Source organism: Delphinapterus leucas, chromosome 11, assembly GCF_059928025.1.
Source record: "Delphinapterus leucas isolate spDelLeu-1000000601 "Yukka" chromosome 11, BTC_Dleu_Yukka2, whole genome shotgun sequence".
Taxonomy (NCBI): domain Eukaryota; kingdom Metazoa; phylum Chordata; class Mammalia; order Artiodactyla; family Monodontidae; genus Delphinapterus; species Delphinapterus leucas.
In genome coordinates this window covers 83,814,047-83,832,090 of record NC_143139.1, presented here as the reverse complement: position 1 = coordinate 83,832,090, position 18,044 = coordinate 83,814,047, and the positions used below count along the sequence as shown (strand labels likewise).

Here is an 18,044-nt window from a genome sequence, read left to right as displayed (position 1 = left end):
AAACAAACAAAAAACAACACTTTTGCCCTGGATTTTAAGAAGGAATATTTTTGAAGCAAGTAATTTTTTACCCCTAGTACTTTAATTAAATTCTACCTGGTGACTGCAATACATAAATAGATGGAGAAGAGACCAATCTCCCAGGCAGAGGAATGCCAAATAATTTAAGTAGATCCTCTGGAGTCAGAGAAGGAGAGCATAGCTCCCCACTCCTTAGGTCTGGGCCATGGAGAGTGACTTGAAGAAATGGCCTTTTACCTCTGTGGCCTTCCTCCCCCAAACCCATAACCCCAGTCTAACCATGAGGAAAACATCAGGCAAACTCCAGTTAAGGGACAGAATACAAAATACTTGACCAGTACTCTTCAAAACTGTCAAGGTCATCAAAAACAAGAAGTGTCTGAGAAGATGTCACAGTGAAAAGGAACCTAAAGGAATATGACAGCTAAACATAATATAGCGTCCTGAGTGGGATTGTAGAGCAGAAAAAGTACATGAGATATAAACTGAAGAAATTCAAATAAAGTATGGTCTTTAGTTTGTGATAAGGTATCAACATTGGTTCATTAATTGTAACACTTGTTCCATACTAATACAAGACATTAATATTAGGGGAAACCGGATATAGAGTGTATGGGAATTCTCTGTACTATCCTCTCAATTTTTTCTGTAAATATAAAATTGATCTAAAAAATAGTCTATTTTAAAGAAATTAAACTTGGATATCCAAAAGGAGGAAGAAAATGTCTGCCTGAATGAGAGCAAGAAATGAGTAGATGAGTAGAAAAGAGAGACAGAGTGCTGTCTGAATGACAAGCTGGTTGTAAGAAAGAATATATCTGTAAAATATAGGAATGTCACATTCTAGTCTTTGTGTTATACGGTTCATTAGCATTTCCTTGTAAGAGGTCAGGCCTTAGTCAGGGTTAATAAATTAAATAATAGTAAATTAACAAGATGTTTTCAACCTAATAAATAAGCCACAAGTAGCTAAATTACTAGGATGAATGCACCCAAGGAGCATGGACTGTATGTGGGATGGTTGAATCCCAGAGTTCATTGACCTTGACAGGTTGTTTAACATGTGCGCCTTTGTTTACTCACCTATAAAGTAGGGCTAATGATCCATACCTCCCTGGGGCCATGAGATTTTGTGTGCTATGTGAAATGCGTGGTATGACTGAGCCCACAGATGACGCTCATACGATATCTATTCCTTTACTCTTTCCACATGTGTTCTATGAAACCTATCAGAAATCTTTGAGAACATGTGAAGAGGAGAAAGATGACTAGAGACAGTCAAAAGCCTTGATTTAAAAATTTTTTTCCCAAAAAAGTAAAAAAAAAACACCCCAAAACTTAGTATATTTTGTGAACATTTATAGCAAATGGCAATGACCAAGAGTCAGGGCAGCGCCATTAAAGAAAAGCAGAGTAGCTTAGTAGAACCAAGGGATTATGGTGGCCACAGTGTGTTTGTGTACTTCATGTCTTTCATGGTATCTGAACGAGATGGAGAAGTAAGTGTTAGATAAAATTACAGACAAACCCTTTAAACTGTGTAGTTGACACTAAACTTCTAGACCATATAAAATGAAATCAAAGGTAATAAATGGCAAAAAAAAGAAAGAAAAAGAAACAGGAAAAACCTAAGCTACAACTTTTGGGCAGTGTTTTCTAAGCAATATTCTGTTGAATGCCACAAGTTAGTAGATGTTTTACTAGAGAGTTACAAGGGTAAATATGGCTGGAAAATTCTGCATCTAGATTTTGGAAAGCCATCATGGCTGTGAAAATATTAAAGACGATGGAAAGCCCTGCAGAGTGGAAACCTCTTCAATGCTATCTTACTCAGAATTTCCCAAACATTTTTGGTCATGGAACCTTGTACAAGAAAGACCTATTACCATTTTGCAGGCACTAGTGTTCCACTGAACTTATGCTATTTTAGAGTTAGGAGCTCCAGACTATCAGTCATAACATAGGTTTGGGACCCTGAGGAGTAGAGCAGCATTGGGATTAAGACTATGTTGTCTGGAACAAAACTGTTTCGGTTGAAAAACCAGTTGTGCCACCTGTGAGCTGGGTCACCTTAGGAAAGTTATTTATCCTCTTGGTGGCTTAGTTTCCTCATTTTTAAAATGAAGGTAATAATAAGCTTGCTTTATAGGGCTGTTGTGAAAATTAAATGAATTAATACATGCAAAGTACTTATTAAAGTATCTGGCACAGAGTAAGAGCTCAATAAATGTTTGCTCTCATTATTTCTATGCACCATAATTTTGGAGAGTCATGGAGCATCAGAGACTCTTAAATTCTTAGCTCTACGAGAAATAGTTAAAGAATTAACGGGGGCTTCCCTGGTGGTGCAGTGGTTGCGGGTCCGCCTGCCGATGCAGGGGACGCGGGTTCGTGCCCCGGTTCGGGAAGATCCCATGTGCTGCGGAGCGGCTGGGCCCGTGAGCCATGGCTGCTGAGCCTGCACATCCGGAGCCTGTGCTCCGCAATGGGAGAGGCCATAGCGGGGAGAGGCCCGCGTACCACAAAAAAAAAAAAAAAAAAAAGGATTAACGGGACTTCCCTGGTTGTCCGGTGGGTAAGACGCCACACGCCCAATGCAGGGGGCCCAAGTTTGATCCCTGGTCAGGGAACGAGATCCTGCATGCATGCCGCAACTAAGAAGCCCGCATGCCTCAAGTAAGAACTGGTGCAGCCAAAATAAATAAATAATAAATAAATTATTTAATTAATAATTTTTTTCTTTAAAAAAAGGATTAAGTTTAATTGGCTTGAAGAGGGAAGATGGGGTGAGGAAACAATAGGTTCATTCAAATATTTGAAGGGCCATTGTGGAAGAAGAATATTAGTTATTTTTATTACTTCAGTGACAAAAGGGCAAAGCATAGAAATTATAGGAAGCATATTTCAAATCACTTGAAGGAAACATCTCTACTGCAGAAGGGTGCTGGAAGCCATTGATTTCAAGCATTATTACTATCAAAACAGCTAATAAAAGGCAGGGCAGAATCAAAGCAAAAATTATGGTATAAATAAACTTACCTTTCCTTAATAAAGACAGAAGATAAAAATCTATTCCAAGGATTCCCTGTTGTCTAGTGGTTAGGATTTGGTCTTTCACTGCCGTGGCCCAGGTTCAATCCCTGGTGGGGGAACTGAGATCCCGAAAGCTACACAGCATGGCCAAGATAAAAAAAAAAAAAAAAACATTCCAGCTCCTCCAAGATTGGCAATGGAGGAGAAACATTCCCTATGGGAGAATCACCTGCTCCCTGTGAGTCCCTTGCTAAGTACTCCTGCAGTCACCTCCATGCTTAATGAGCACTGCCGTCTTTTCCTTAGATGATTAACATCAAAGTCATCATCCCATTAAGGGATGATGTTGCCTGCCAATGGGCTTGTGGTCTACTAGACTTCAGCTAGTAACAACATCAGAATGCAACACAATAGGCTTGATTATTATAATGAAGATACAGATGTATAGTGTTTACACGTATTGGGTGGGTGGTAGGGACAGTGAAGCAGATGGTTTAGTGAATTGGGGCCAAACGATGAGAAACATACCCAACCCTCTATCTGCCAACCCACAAACATCCCACTGTCCTCAGAAGATTCATCTCTCAATTCTCTGCGTTTTCCATACCTCTCTTAGTAATGGGCTTAGTAATGGGCTATAAAATTAGAAGCAGGCTCCTGGGGGAAGTTGCAAAGAAGAGGTCTCCCTTCCTCTGCCAGCACTCCGCTAATCGTTTTACCGTGAATTCGCCAGGGGAGGGAACAAGCAAACAGGCAGATATACAGAGATCTAAAGTATCAATACATGGGTGTGTTCAGTTGTCATCATTTAAGTGATGGAGACACACAGGTTCAGACTAAGCAAGCCGCCCAAGACTGGACACTTAGAGGTAAAAACTGCTTCCAAGTTCACCTTCCATTTTCATGGTAGATTGGTCTTTTGAAAACAAATCTATATATTTGTTTATAGTCTAAATGTGATATATACAGTCTATGTTTGTCGCATTCACTTTCTATGTGTGACCTCTGCCCAGATGACCCACGCCTTCCCCTCATCTGATAGTCAATGAGCTCTTATTTTCTCATTTATGCATTCAATTAATGTACTTTGAGTATCGGCTGGGTTTTGTTTGTTTGTTTATTTGTTTTTATTGGAGTGTAGCTGCTTTACAATGTTGTGTTTCCACTGTACAGCAAAGTGAATCAGCTGTGCATATACATATAATCCCCTCTTTTTTGGATTTCCTTCCCACTTAGGTCAGCACAGAGCCTCGAGTAGAGTTCCCTGTGCTATACAGTAGGTTCTCATTAGTTATCTCTTTTATACATAGTATCAACAGTGTATATATGTCAGTCCCAATCTCCCAATTCATCCCACCCCTGTTTCCCCCCGGGTGGCCATACATTTGTTCTCTACTCTGTGTCTCTATCTCTGCCTTGCAAATAAGATCATCTATACCATTTTTCTAGGTTCCACATATATGCGTTAATATACAGTATTTGTCTTCCTCTTTCTGACTTACTTCACTCTGTATGACAGTCTCTAGGTATCGGCTGTTGTCAGACCGTATATAGGTGCTGAGGAGACTGCGAAGAGCCAGGCAGTCAGTCTCTGCCCCTTTAGAACGTGGAAGAGCTCAAGTTTCCATGAGCTTTCTTAACCCAGGCTTAGGGAAAAATTGGCCAGGGGAGGTTTCTTGCAGATACAATGTTTAAGCTGAAACCTAGAGGGTTGGCTACGGGAGAGGAAGGGGGGACGTACATTCCAGAATGAAGAAACAGATGACTTGAGTTGAGAGAATAAACAAGTGTCCAGGTCACAGAATCCTCAAATCCCCTCACCATCTACCAACCTCAGTGTTCCTGGAGATAGAGGTGGGATCGCAGAGGGGACATTCGGTCAGATACGAGATGTTTATTACTTTAAAGTTTGGACTTTAAGGCCCTGCCTATGACCCCTGGGTCTGGTGAGCAGGACAGAATCAAGAGTGAATCACAAGGGTTACTTTTGCCCCTTTGGCCTTAGGTCCAGAGCAGTTATGGCAGTAAAATGTTTACAGGGAACGTTCCATCTTTAATCAAAGTAAGAAGAGCCTTGAGTTCCACTGGGGGGAAGAAAGTTCTTACAACCCAGATGACTTTTTCATCTTATTTAACCCCCCAAATATAGATAATGATATAAAGAACGCCCATGTAACTCACTCCCTGCTTAAGAAATACATCATTACAGAAATGACTACAGTCCCTGGGTATCTCTTCCCCATGCACGTCCCTCCTCAGAGGTAGCTGTTAATCTGAATTTGATACATACTATTCCCATGCATCTTTTTTTTTTTTTTTTTTTTTTTTTTTGCGTTACGTGGGCCTCTCACTGTTGTGGCCTCTCCCGTTGCGGAGCACAGGCTCCGGACGCGCTGGCTCAGCGGCCATGGCTCACGGGCCCAGCCGCTCCGCGGCACGTGGGATCTTCCCGGACCAGGGCACGAACCCATGTCCCCTGCATCGGCAGGCGGACCCTCAACCACTGCGCCACCAGGGAAGCCCCCCATGCATCTTTTTAGACTTTTGTTATACAAACATATCCATTAAGATATATGGCATGGTTTGGCAAGTTTTGTTTTATTTTTTTGAGGTATAATTGATTTACAATGTGTTAATTTCTGGTGTACAGCAAAGTGATTCATTTACATATATAAAAGAATATACAAATGAATAAATATATAAAAAATATATACATTTCTTATTCTTTTCCATTATGGTTTATCACAGGATATTGTATATAGTTCCCTGTGCTATACAGTAGGACCTTGTTGTTTATCCTGCAAGCTTTTAATCTTCATAAAATTGGAATCATATTATAACCATCCCTCTGCAGTTTTCTTTTTGGGGAGATGGTGGGGAACATTATTTTGATATTGCACATATATTCTTGCTCATTTTCCCATATCTTCCATCGTGTGACCGTATTTCCTGTTGGTGGACATTTAGCTAGCTCCCATTATCTGTCCATGCAAATGATGCTACCCTAAACATTTTGTGTAGGTTTGATGATCTAGCTATTGAATAGAAGAACCTCAGATGGAAAACTGGCACTGTTTTCAGCTGCTGACCTGTTCAAAGCTGGGCATATTTGAGAAACAGCAACACGGAGCTGACTTTCTAAACTTTCATCATGAAGTTAGATCCCACGCTGTGAAAATGTAGACAGAGTGCTGTGGTCCATTGATGGCACATGACTTGTGATTGCACATCAGTAGCCTGGACTGAAACAGGCCATGGGGCCATTTTGATTTTCTCTCTCCAGTGGCAAGAAAAGGGAGAAAGGGGAACTTGGGACAAGAAAGCTCTTTTCTCTAAAGCCTTGAAAAGAGCCTGGATTAAGCTGCTAGCCCGGCTCTTCTCCAGGAAGGGGTTCCCTCCGAGTTGGACACAATCCCGACCACATGAAAGGGAGGGTGGGGGAAGAAATAACCTAACAAAGAGGGACAAGACTGAGGGAAGAAAAGACCAAGAAATTACAACAGAGACCCTTCCAGGAGAAGCAAGAGTGGGATCCCAAAAGATGGTCTCCAGGGCGTGAATCCTTCTGAAAGTTCAGCTGGAACCTGCCCAAGAACTCTCCTCCACAGTAGAGTGGGAGATGATCTTGAGCTCCCTCTAGAATTTAATTGTGCTTCTTCTGCTTTCCTGTTCAGCCCAGTGGGTTTAATTTTCAGACTCCTGGTCAGCTAGGGCTGTTGCTGGCCCTCTCGTGAGCAGAGATCAGTAAAAAATATACAGGAAGCCCTGCCTGTACTTCCGTGAGACTTACCTTTGTAGTTACCATTTCTCACCCCAAATGTTGACGTAGTCCCCACACTGTTTCTGCCTTTGTCCCACAACAGTCCGTTCTTCTTCTTCTTCTTCTTTTTTTTTTTCTTTGACTGCGCCATGCGGCTTCTGGGATCTTAGTTCTCCGACCAGGGATCGAACCCATGACCCCTGCAGTGGAAGCGCAGAGTCCTAACCACTGGACCGCCAGGGAAGTCCCCAGTCTATTCTTAAAATAGCTGCCAGACTGCTCCTTTGAAAACATGAGTCAAAGGATGTCTCTCTCTCTCTGCCCTATTACCTCTTGTAGTTTCTTAATATCACTCCAAGTGAAAATTAAAGTTAAGATAACGGCCAATAGGTCATTCTTGGTTACTTCTCTGCCTCATGTCCTATTGCCTCCTGTCCCGTGCTCACTCTGCCCCTGTCACGCTGGCCTCGTTGATGGTCCTCAGTCATATTGCACAATGTCTGACCCCAGGACCGTTGCACTTGATGTTCCCTCATGTCCTACTCCCTCATTGACCTCAGGTCTATGCTTACATGTCACCTGTTTATTGTTTGAGGACTTCCTGACCCCATTGTTTAAATGGCACTTGCATTGAAACCCTGGAATATTCTGTCCCTCTTTCCTGCTTATTTCTGTCTGTTCCATCTGAAGGCAGTATATTTTATTTATTTATCATAGTCATTGTTTGTCTCTTCCTTCAAGAATGTAAGCTCCAGGAGGACGGAGATTTTTCCTGCTGTTTTGTTTGTTTTTCTTTTTCTTTGTTTTTGCCACGCCATGTGTCATGTGGGATCTTAGTTCCCCGACCAGGGATCGAACTCTCACCCCCTGCATTGGGAGCATGGAGTCTTAACCACTGGGCCACCAGGGAAGTCCCCAGGTTTTTCCGGGTTTGTTCGCTGTTGTAGCCCAGCACCTAGGACAGTGTTTGGCACAAGGAAGGTGTTGGATCGGCTGAGTTATGAAAGCCTCCTGTCCGTTTGCTTGAGACCAATGACGTGGGACATCGTTTGCGACTGTCTTTGATGTTGCCCCCAGAAAGCTCTGAAACAGGCCAGGACATAACTTCATTTGCACTTATGCCAAGGCAACAGCACGTAGGGGGTCCAAGAAACTCCCCCTTTCCAGTCTAGTCTCATCTAACAATATGCTCAGCACTTCCTTCTCCTTTCTAAAACATGCTCTCAGGGAAAAAGCTGAGAAAAGTTTAAGGTAAAGCAAATATGAAAGGGTAAAATGACTCATTAGCTTAATGTGTTTCAATTCCCAGGGAAATGTGTCTCTATACCAGGTTGAGAAAGGTAGTGTATAATGAGTTCTTACTGAGTATCTGTGAGCGAAGCCACAATTGTGCTAGGTACTTTCCCTCTTTTTAATTCTTATTAAGCTGCCAGGTAATATTATGATTTTTATTTTAAACACAGACAAACAAAAGTTGAGAATGGCCAACTAAAGTATCCAAAGGTAGTGAGTAGCAGAACAGAATTTGAACTCAGATTAGTTCCAAAGCTCACATGCTTTTCGCTGTACCATTCTTTCTTCGAGGAGTGAAACGGAGGAGGAGAGGAAGGGGCCCTAAGCTGGAGGTCAAGAAAAGGTCCAGAAGCATGAATCTGTTTTCCACAATTCATCATATTCATTCTGTGTATCTATAGCTTCATCCACTTGTGACGAATCCCCTTTTAGGAAGATTTCCTCATGGATGGGAGCAGAAGCGGGTTTCTGGTCAATCCTTGTTCAAGTAGACTGTTCATTCCACTTTGCTTTTCTCTGGTCCCCACACTGTCTGTTCAAGAGTCCTGAGTAATCAAGTTGTTGCTCAGCCATCTTGTACGCAGAAATTAAGTACTGGACAAATTGTGAAATTGTCTTCGGAATGTCTAACTCTAAACCTTTCTTGCCTCTGCTAAGATGTCCACGTGTATTAACACAAAGAATTCTTTCTTTATCCCTCCCCCAAGGTGTGGTGAGTGTGTAGGGGTCAATTTTTAACCTGCATAGAGCCCTTGTTTAAAAATAAAAATTCATTTACTAAAAGGTAACTAAGATCATAATCAGGTTTGGAGGTTCATTTCTAAAGCCTCTCTTAGCCACCAAAGTTATTGGTATCTATCTAACAATCCACACTATCACACTGGAAAAACTCCACTAAGGAAATTTCATGCCAAGCTAGAGAGTTAATTGTTAACAAATTGATTCAAATGGGAAAGAAGTCGTTTAAAAAATTTGGCTGGATATTCTTAGCCAGAAATTTCACTCACATTTCAAAGATATAATTTAATTTTCATTATATGCATAATATTATAAGACATTTGGCAAATAACTAGAAGATACACATAATCTCGTCATAACTCATCATGACGCATTTCATTCTAGTCTTTTTTTCCTTGGCCTGGGCATACATTTTTAAAACATATTTTAATGATCACATATCTATATCCACCGTATTTTCCCAAGTGGCTGTCATTATAACCACTTAAGACAGAAAGTTAAATTTTCATTATAAAAGTAATAAGTGTTGTTTTTAGAAAAGTTGAACTGTGATAAAAAAGAAAATAGGAGACAAAAATCACCCCTAGGCCCATCACCTAGAGACTGTCACTCCCATCCTGGAGTGCTTACTGGCGCTGTGTTTTGTGCACGTGGCTGTTGGCTCCTTTCTAACAGTTGCATAACCTCCACTGAATCAGTACACTGCAGTCCACCTAACCATTCCCCTATTATGGGAATTTAGTCAGCTTACACATTGAGGTAAAAATTTTTCCCATAAGTTAGGTCTCCAGGATTATAAAGACCGAGTCACGGGGCACACATTGTCTTATGGCTATTCCCAAAGTGCGAGTCTTCTCTCTGGAAGTGCTGTCACGTCGGGAGCGGTGGGGTATGGGTGGGGAACATTATCAGCCTGTAGTCTGCCTTGCCAGCCTTTTGTTCACTCTACATCCTTTCTCACCTCCTACGCCACCCGCCCTCCCACACTGTCTCGCAAATAACCATGCCGAAGGTGTGTGCATTCCTGGCTCATGGCTTTGCTGTTTTCTCTGCTCTACACAAGGCAGAAATTGGTTATCTCTTCATTTGAAGTTTCAACTTAGGTAAATAGCGGGCGGAGCTTAACCATTCTCTATCATCATGAGCCAAGAAGGATGACACTGCTCTTGGCTGCGTTTAGGAGGTCACCTCTGTTTGCGTAAAAAGCTTTGGAGCGACCGCTATCTCTCTGGCCTTCTCTCCTCCACATACTCTGTCTCTAGTCGGGACTCCCACATTGGGTTACCTGGTCAGGGGGTGTGTTCTTTGCAGCTGGTGCCCATAAATAATAGCTCCATCACGTACGCCTGAAAATCATGAGGAAGAAAGAGCAGGAAGGGTGCCTGCGTAGGAATGCTTTTTACTGTGTTTACTATACCCAGAGGTTTCATTGGGGGGGGGGTTGGCATAATAGCAATAACAACGATAAAAGCTGATATCTGAGGGATGCTCACCGTTCTCTCTGGCAGGAAAGGCTGTGTGGTTAGAAGACCAATGTCTGAGATTAGAGGAAAAGGGCCTCCCTCTCCAGCCACTTTTAACAAAGCATCTTTATCTCTGATTTCATTTTTTACATGTTCCTTAACCTCTTCAGAGGTTTGTTGGGAAGGTCACAGAAAATAATTCTAAACTGTAAAGTGATATTCAAATGCAAAAAGGTATTGTTATTGTAAGTACCCCTGTGCTCTTCAACCATATGCCACTAACCATCAAGAAGAAAGATACACTTCTTGAACTACAAGGTCGATGAATTTCATTTCTTTGAAATTATAGAGTTATTCAAGTTAAACATTTTTTTCTGGGTACATTTTGTCCATTTCAATGTTTGGAGCAACCCCCTTTTTTTTTATTTTAATAAAGTAAGGAGGCTTGGTGTTCCTCACAAAGAGCAGTGCTGTCAATGAGATCAGACCTTTGAATAAGTAGCAGATGACTGCCACACATTCAAATTTGAGGACCAATTTAAATAAATAGTTCCTCTTAAATGACAAACCCCATCATAACTAAAGTACCACCAGCTAAAGACATTGAAGTTGAGACATTTTATTAAGTGAGTATTATTTTTGTGGTATTTAATGAATGCCTGTACATGAGCCTTCCCTTCTCAATGAGGCCTCATGTGTCCGCTCTATTAAATACCGTAATCTCCCTCATTCCATCCCAGGACTGCCCGTTCCCTTCATCCTGCTCTGCTTTGTATTTTTTCCTTAGCCTTTGTCATTATAATCATTATAAAATAATACACAAATCGGTTATCTTTGATGTTTGTTGTTTGTCTCTTCACAACTTGAATGGAAGCTTTATAAAGGAAAATATCTTTGTCTGTTTTGTTCACTGATATATCCCAACCACCTTGCAGAGTGATCAGTACCTAGTAGGTGCTACATATACATTTGTGGCATAACTTGAATGAAAAGTAATTATATAAAAATATGAATGATATTATACTGGATAATTTTAACTGAGCATTTACTAAGTACCTGGCAATGTGTTTGTATCATCTCATCCAATGTTTCCAACAAATTTACGAAGCGGGTACCATAGTACCACCAAATTACAGGTGGAGAAACTGACGGTTAGAAATGTGAAAGTACATTTTATAAGGTCTCGTAGCCAATATAATTAAGAACTTTGATTTAAACCCAAGAAGCCTGACTCCTGTGGACTCTATTCAAGCAGAACAATGTTGCTTGTATTTATTGATTTATTTATTGAGGTACTGTTACTGAGATTCTGTGAGATGTCATTCAGGAAAGGAGGTTTTCCTGTGTAAATATTTTTGGCGACCACTGACCCAATGAAGTCTTATGTTTGCAAGCCCTCTAAGCCCTGAGCAGATTTCCACGTGATTAGATTCTGTGGCATTTGAACTATCTCCCCCACCTCTTGTGATTAGTTATTTGGTTTTGCAGAAGAAAAGGTAAACAACTTTTGCAGTGTTGAAGACTTTCTTCTATTCTTATATTTAAAAAATAAAAGACAAAAAAAAAAAAAAGAACTACTCTTCCTCATCTCTTCTCCTTTCGTTGTGTTTTGCTCTGGTTTTGAGTGTTTGGTCTGTGTCAGTTCCAGTGAATGCCCCCTTCACATACTCCCTTACACCTGTTTTCTAGGAGAATGATATAAACCTGACCCACATTGAATCAAGACCTTCACGTTTAAAGAAAGATGAGTATGAATTTTTCACCTATCTGGATAAACGCAGCATGCCCGCTCTGGCAAACATCATCAGAATCTTGAGGCATGAAATTGGGGCCACTGTGCACGAGCTTTCCCGGGATAAGAAGAAAGACACAGGTAAGAGACAGCAATGTTGCAACACAGATGACCCTACATTCTCATCATAAAATAATGGCAAAAATAATCTCTACCGGGCTTGCCTGGTGGCGCAGTGGTTGAGAGTCCGCCTGCCGATGCAGGGGACACGGCTTCGTGCCCCGGTCCGGGAAGATCCCACATGCCATGGAGCGGCTGGGCCCGTGAGCCATGGCCCCTGAGCCTGCGCATTCGGACCCTGTGCTCCGCAACGGGAGAGGCCACAGCAGTGAGAGGCCCGCGTACTACAAAATAATAATAATAATAATAATAATCTCTACCCTGGAAGACCAGGATTAAGTGAGAGGATATAGGTTAGGGACTCAGACAAGTACCTGGCATATTTAGACATTTAATAAATGTTCTTTTCCCCCTTCCTCAAGATAGCTGTTTCTTATATTAGTTGTCTTCTGCTGCAATTTTCATATATTTCTCATTCGTGGATTATTTTGCTGTCAATTTCGTGATTTCTAGAGGTAGGATGATTAGGGTATCCAGGGTGCTTTCTATATAAATATAATTTCGAGACAAATTCTTTAGTTACCTCCATTTCATCTCATAGCCTCTCCCCAAGTCCTTCTCATGACATGTCAATTCTGGAGCTGGAGCTCCTTGGCTCTGTTCTTAGGTCTTTCACTGTCTCTCTGTCTCTTCCACTAGATTACAAGCTCCTTGTGGGCAGGGAGAGTCTCTTGCCTATGTTAATATCCTCAGAGTTTAGTACAGTGTTTAATATACAGCCCTCAGCAAATGCTTGTGAGTGATGGCTAAACAGAGCAGTTGTCATGACTTGTTTTGCCCCCTTATTTACTTACTGAAATTGCTACTGAGTCCAAACTTGTTCTGCTCGGGTCATGTCAGGCCAATAAATCAGGAGACCAGTTGTTAGGGCAAGGAGTAACGACTTTATTCAGAAAGCCCTCAGACCGAGAGCATAGCAGCCTAGTGTCTCAAAGAACCATCTTACCTTATCAAAGAATTCAGGCCTTCTTTGAAACTAAAAAGGTGAAAGAGTTTGTTTGTTGCAAACTTCTTGGTGCAGGAATCCTTTGTTCTTGCAGGTGTCCACATAGGTCAGGTCATGATATTCCTATAAACCTCCAACAAAACAAATACTGTTCTCTGTTCTGCAACTAGTTATCCCTGTATGTATGAACTCTTAAAGGTCAGAGCCCTGAGAATAGGCTATCCTGTATATTTCAGGCTATAGGCAACATTCTTTTACAAAGCGTGCAAAGCCGCCATGACTAACATTCTTTTACAAAACGTGCAAAGCCGTCATGACTAAGCACAAGCAACAGAGTACAAAGGTTAAAGTAAAAGAAACAGCTCTAATATGGAGTCAGATTTGTTCTTCCCTATTACAAAATGTAATTGATGTGCCCTGGAGGGGAGTAGGGCAGTAGAGCGAAGGAATTAGGAGTATGGGCTTGGGGTTGGACAGGCTTCAGTTCAAGTCCTACTTTTTCCACTTATTGGCTTTGAGACCCTTGACAAGTCTCTTTAACTGCTCTGACCTCAATTTTTCATAGGGCTTTTGTGAGGACTAAATGAGATCTTCCGTAGTCGGTGCTTAGAACAGTGCCCAGCTGGATAAATGAGAGCATGTGATGGTTGTTAAATCGACGAGCCATGCTAATACGTTATTATTAACTAAAGGCTCTACATTAGGGATCATGCTTTGTATTGTGTAGTTCTGTTGGTTTTGGTAAATGCATAATGTCATGTATCCACCATTACACCTCATGCAGAATGGCTGCAACGCCCTAAAAATGCCCCGTTCTCCCCCTGTTCATCCCTCCCTCCTTATCCCCTCCCCCTGGCAACCACTCATCTTTTTATTGTCTCCATGATTTTGACTTTTCCAGAATGTCATGCATTATGAATATGGAATCATAGAGAATATATCCTTTTTAGGCTGTTTTATTTTTACATTTAGCAAGGTTCCTCCATGCCTTTTTGTGACTCGATAGCTCATTCTTTGTAATTACTGAATAATGTTCCATTGTATAGAGGCACCACATCTTGTTTATCCATGGGTAAGGCTGTTAAACACTCACGTGCAGGTGTTTCTGTGGACGAAAGTTTTCGACTCATTTAAGTTAAATACTTAGAAGTGTGATTGCTGAGATGAACTACTTTTTTCCCATATAATCAAAAATTTTTTTCTACTGTAAAATCAAAAGCTTTTTTTCTCGCCAAAACATTGACGACTAGCTCAAGAGGATTTCAGGCTCTGTACCTGAAAATAGTATGTTAATAGGCAGAGGTGCTTTAAAATGAGACAAGACCCACCTCTTTGCATAGACCATTGAAACATTTTCCAAAAGACACCTCCAAGGCCATCCTAGGAGACCTCCTCTCTTCCTGCTCGTGTCCTCCTGTGGCTGTAACCAAGACAAGGAAGTCCATCCTGGGCTTCTGCCTTGGCCAAGGGTGCACAGCGATGCACGCGGTCTCTGGTCACTGGGGGCGCGTACTTGGAATTCCTCCTCAGATTAACCCTATCTGCCTTCCTTCCTCTTCCACCTCCCAAGTGAGCTGCTGCCCTGATGACGATGGCCTTCTCTCGCTCTTCCGGCCACCTGCTCCCAACAGGAGCCACAGGCCCTCAGGGCAAAGGGTCTGCCGAATCGTGGGTCAAGCTCTGTCTCTGCTCAGAGCAGGTAGAGGGCAGGCCAGCTGGGGCCCTGGGGTAGGAAATCAAAGCAACTGACAGGCAGGCAGGCAGCCCCCTGGGGAGGCAGGGAAGATGCACAGAGATCAGCTGAAGGGCTGGCAGCCTGAACGGGAGGCTCAGAAATAGGATGTGGAAGAACAGTTAGGAGCCCAGACTCCGGAACCAGGATACACACTTGGTGTGACTTTGGGCAAATTACTGATCACCACAGTCTATCACTGTATCACTTGGGAGTACGAGCCTCTGCCTCACAGGATTAATGAAATAACACCAGTGGAGCACTGAGGACAGCACTGAGCATGTTTAAGGGCTTAACAGAAGTTCTCTATTCTTAGCATTATCATCCTTGTTATTATAAATTATGACCTGAGCACGGGAGCCATGAAAAGCCAGCCTGTACGCAGCTACGTTTTCGGGGATTCTGGGAACTAGAAAATAACCTCACAGGTCAGGCGGCCCAGCAGACTCCTTCATTTTTCATCATAAAAAATGGAGGCCGTGACTTGCCTTAAGGCACAGAGTAAGTTCTGTGCAGCTGTGGGCAAGCGGATGCCTAACACTGCTCCGTACCTGGCACCGTGCTTGGAGCTGGAAGGAGAGAGAGCCAGCACGGCCCGTCCCTCGTGAGCTCACAGGCTGGCGAGGATGACAGGACAGCCAGGTGAATACAGAAGAGGGGCGGGCGCTGTGATGGAGACACGTCTGGCGGAACTGGGCCTCTTCTCCACTTTTGACTCTGAGGACCCAGCAAGCGTGAAAGCGAAGAAGCCAACGTTCTGACACAGAGGCACCACGTCATCGGTGTTGGGCTCGTCAGAGGTGGAACGTGACACAGGTTTGATTCCCTGGTGGGGCTCAAAATGGCAGGGCGTTGATGTTTAACGTTGGATTGATACTTTACCCAGTGAGGAAAACACTGCTCAGACTAACCCTTTAAAACAACACGTATTTCTCGACCCTTATTTCTTTGGATGGTTGTGCACTCTGTCCCATATTGGCTGCCACTCCCTGACACGGTTTCCTGACCTTCATGTCCACGTAACGGACCGGCTGATCTCCATGCAGTGATGCTGAAACAGCCCAGTTTTGCACCTGCTGAGAGACACGGGCCCTTTGGGTTTCTGGGGTAGTTTTTGTGAACTGGAATCTGGGCCCAGAAACAGACCTTTTCAGGGGAAACAACCATCCTTTTGCAGAGTTGTTCTTTCCGTTGAACCCCACGGGAGGATGATTAGAAGAAGAAAGGCATCATCATAGATCCGAACCTTTGATTCTTTCACTTGACAAAATGCCCTTTCTATTGAGGGGCTCAGATCTCAGGGGCGAGTCTGACAGCAGGTTGAAGGGGAGAGATCTGAACCCCTCAAATCAATTAGGCTAAACCATTTTCCATTCTAGTTTTCAAACCGTTCAAAAGGCCGTGTGGGTGCTAGAAAATGAAAGTTTTCAGTTTCTTAATTGCTAAAGTTCCCCACCCAAAACAGCTTAAGGGAAGGCTAATTATGGTGACATGTTAAAGAAACCCCAACCTTCTAAAATGCCTCCTAGAGAAGCTGATGGGAGTTTAATAGGATTTTAATCCAGAGAGTCTTTTGAATACTTGAGGTCTATTCTCCGGCTACCCTCTCTCCTGATGACCTCAAATCCTTCTTCAACCCAACATGAAAGAGCATTAATATCTTCCATCGATCAATGTACTAATCCTTTTACCTTTCCCTTTGAGTCTTCTGCATGACATTACATTGAGCGGGGGGAATGGAAAATTCCTACATGGAGCCAGATTGCAGCCAGGAGAAGCAGATGGACAAAACGACTTGGCTAGACAGAGGTGTAGGATCATCACCTTTTGAGAAATTTATCCGTTTGGCGTTATTTTCCAAGAGCATTTGGCCATTGAGTAGATTTCGTTCATGCTGTGGTGGTGATTGTAAGGGTCTTGCTGTGGAAACAAAGGGAGTCCAGACTGCCAGGACAACTGCGATTTTCTGTGGGGAGTAGAAAGGCTATCTATTTATTTATTCATCTCTCTACCTACTACCTATATCTAGCCTAGGGGCTCTTATGATTTTATTTGTCTTCTTATTTGGATTAATTCCTGAAGCAATGATTTAAGTGGAGAAGACAAAGATTTAATTGTGAGACGACAAAGTAGCATCATTATATTTATTCCTTCCCTCGTATATGCCCCTCTCCCCTCCCAGCCCTCTTGAGTTTTTCCCTTTTCTGCTTCAACATTGCTGCCGTGAAAGGCAGTGCCATGATAAGTCTGCAGTTTCAGATCCATCGTGGGAGGAGGAAGGATAGGGTTCCTCGGAGGAGTCTGAAAAGCCCCTGGGATTTTGGGCAAAGTGGTACATGTGCACCTGCATGCATATTTTTTAGGAGAGAAGATTTTCAAAAGGGTCACTGTTCCCAAAGAGTTGAGACCCTGTAGAGAGAAGCTGCTTAGGGCAGGAGGGGGTCCAGATGGTCGGGGGTTTTCCCCATTTCCGTCACCTGTGCCTGCTTTTCCTCTCTCTCTCCCTCTGCTCCTCTGTTCTGTTTCCATCATCTTTCCTTTGTCCCCCTCCTCACTTCCAAACCTCCTCCCACGCATTTCACTCAGCCCCAAGTGTGCCTCAGGGCTGTAGATGTTCGTGGCCCTGGGCCTGCAGGAGACCCAGGGTCGGCATGTTTGTAAAGACACACAGGAATGACTGACAGCCTTTTCCAGTCTACCGGGATGCTTGCTGCCTGTGTTGATGTTGCCGGAAGTCCTCTGGCAGCTGAGGACGGGACTTCCGTTTGCACTCTGCCTCATCGAGACAAGCAGACTCGCAGCTGAGAGGATAAGCCCATTGAGGGGAAGGTGGCATCAACCCTGCAACTGGAAGCCGGTCCAGGGCTTGCTGCTTCGCAATCTGTCAGAGGCAGCTCTGTTCACTGGCAAGGGAAGATCCTGAGTAAATGCTGTGTTTGTAGCCAGTCTGTTTGCCAGGGCGCAGGGCTTCAAGCTGAGGAAGATCATAAGGTTATAAGCAGGCTTTCATTCTAACAGGAATTCCTTATTTGCATGCCAAATCCAAACGATTTTCCCCTTAGGCTGTCTCGTGGAAGCTTCGCCACAGTCAGCTCAGATAGCTAGGGCAACAGGTAACATGATGCTCCTTCTCAGCATTAGGAAGT

General features: G+C 43.0%; 1 protein-coding gene across 1 annotated transcript in view; it reads left to right on the top strand.

Annotated features, from left to right (window-relative positions):
- PAH (phenylalanine hydroxylase) overlaps positions 1 to 18,044 on the top strand; it is a 68,693-nt gene that overhangs the window by 9,357 nt on the left and 41,292 nt on the right. Inside the window, exon 3 of the mRNA XM_022599827.3 lies at positions 11,998 to 12,181. Within this exon, the coding sequence (XP_022455535.2) occupies positions 11,998 to 12,181 (184 nt within the window). The remainder of the gene's footprint in view (positions 1 to 11,997; positions 12,182 to 18,044) is intronic.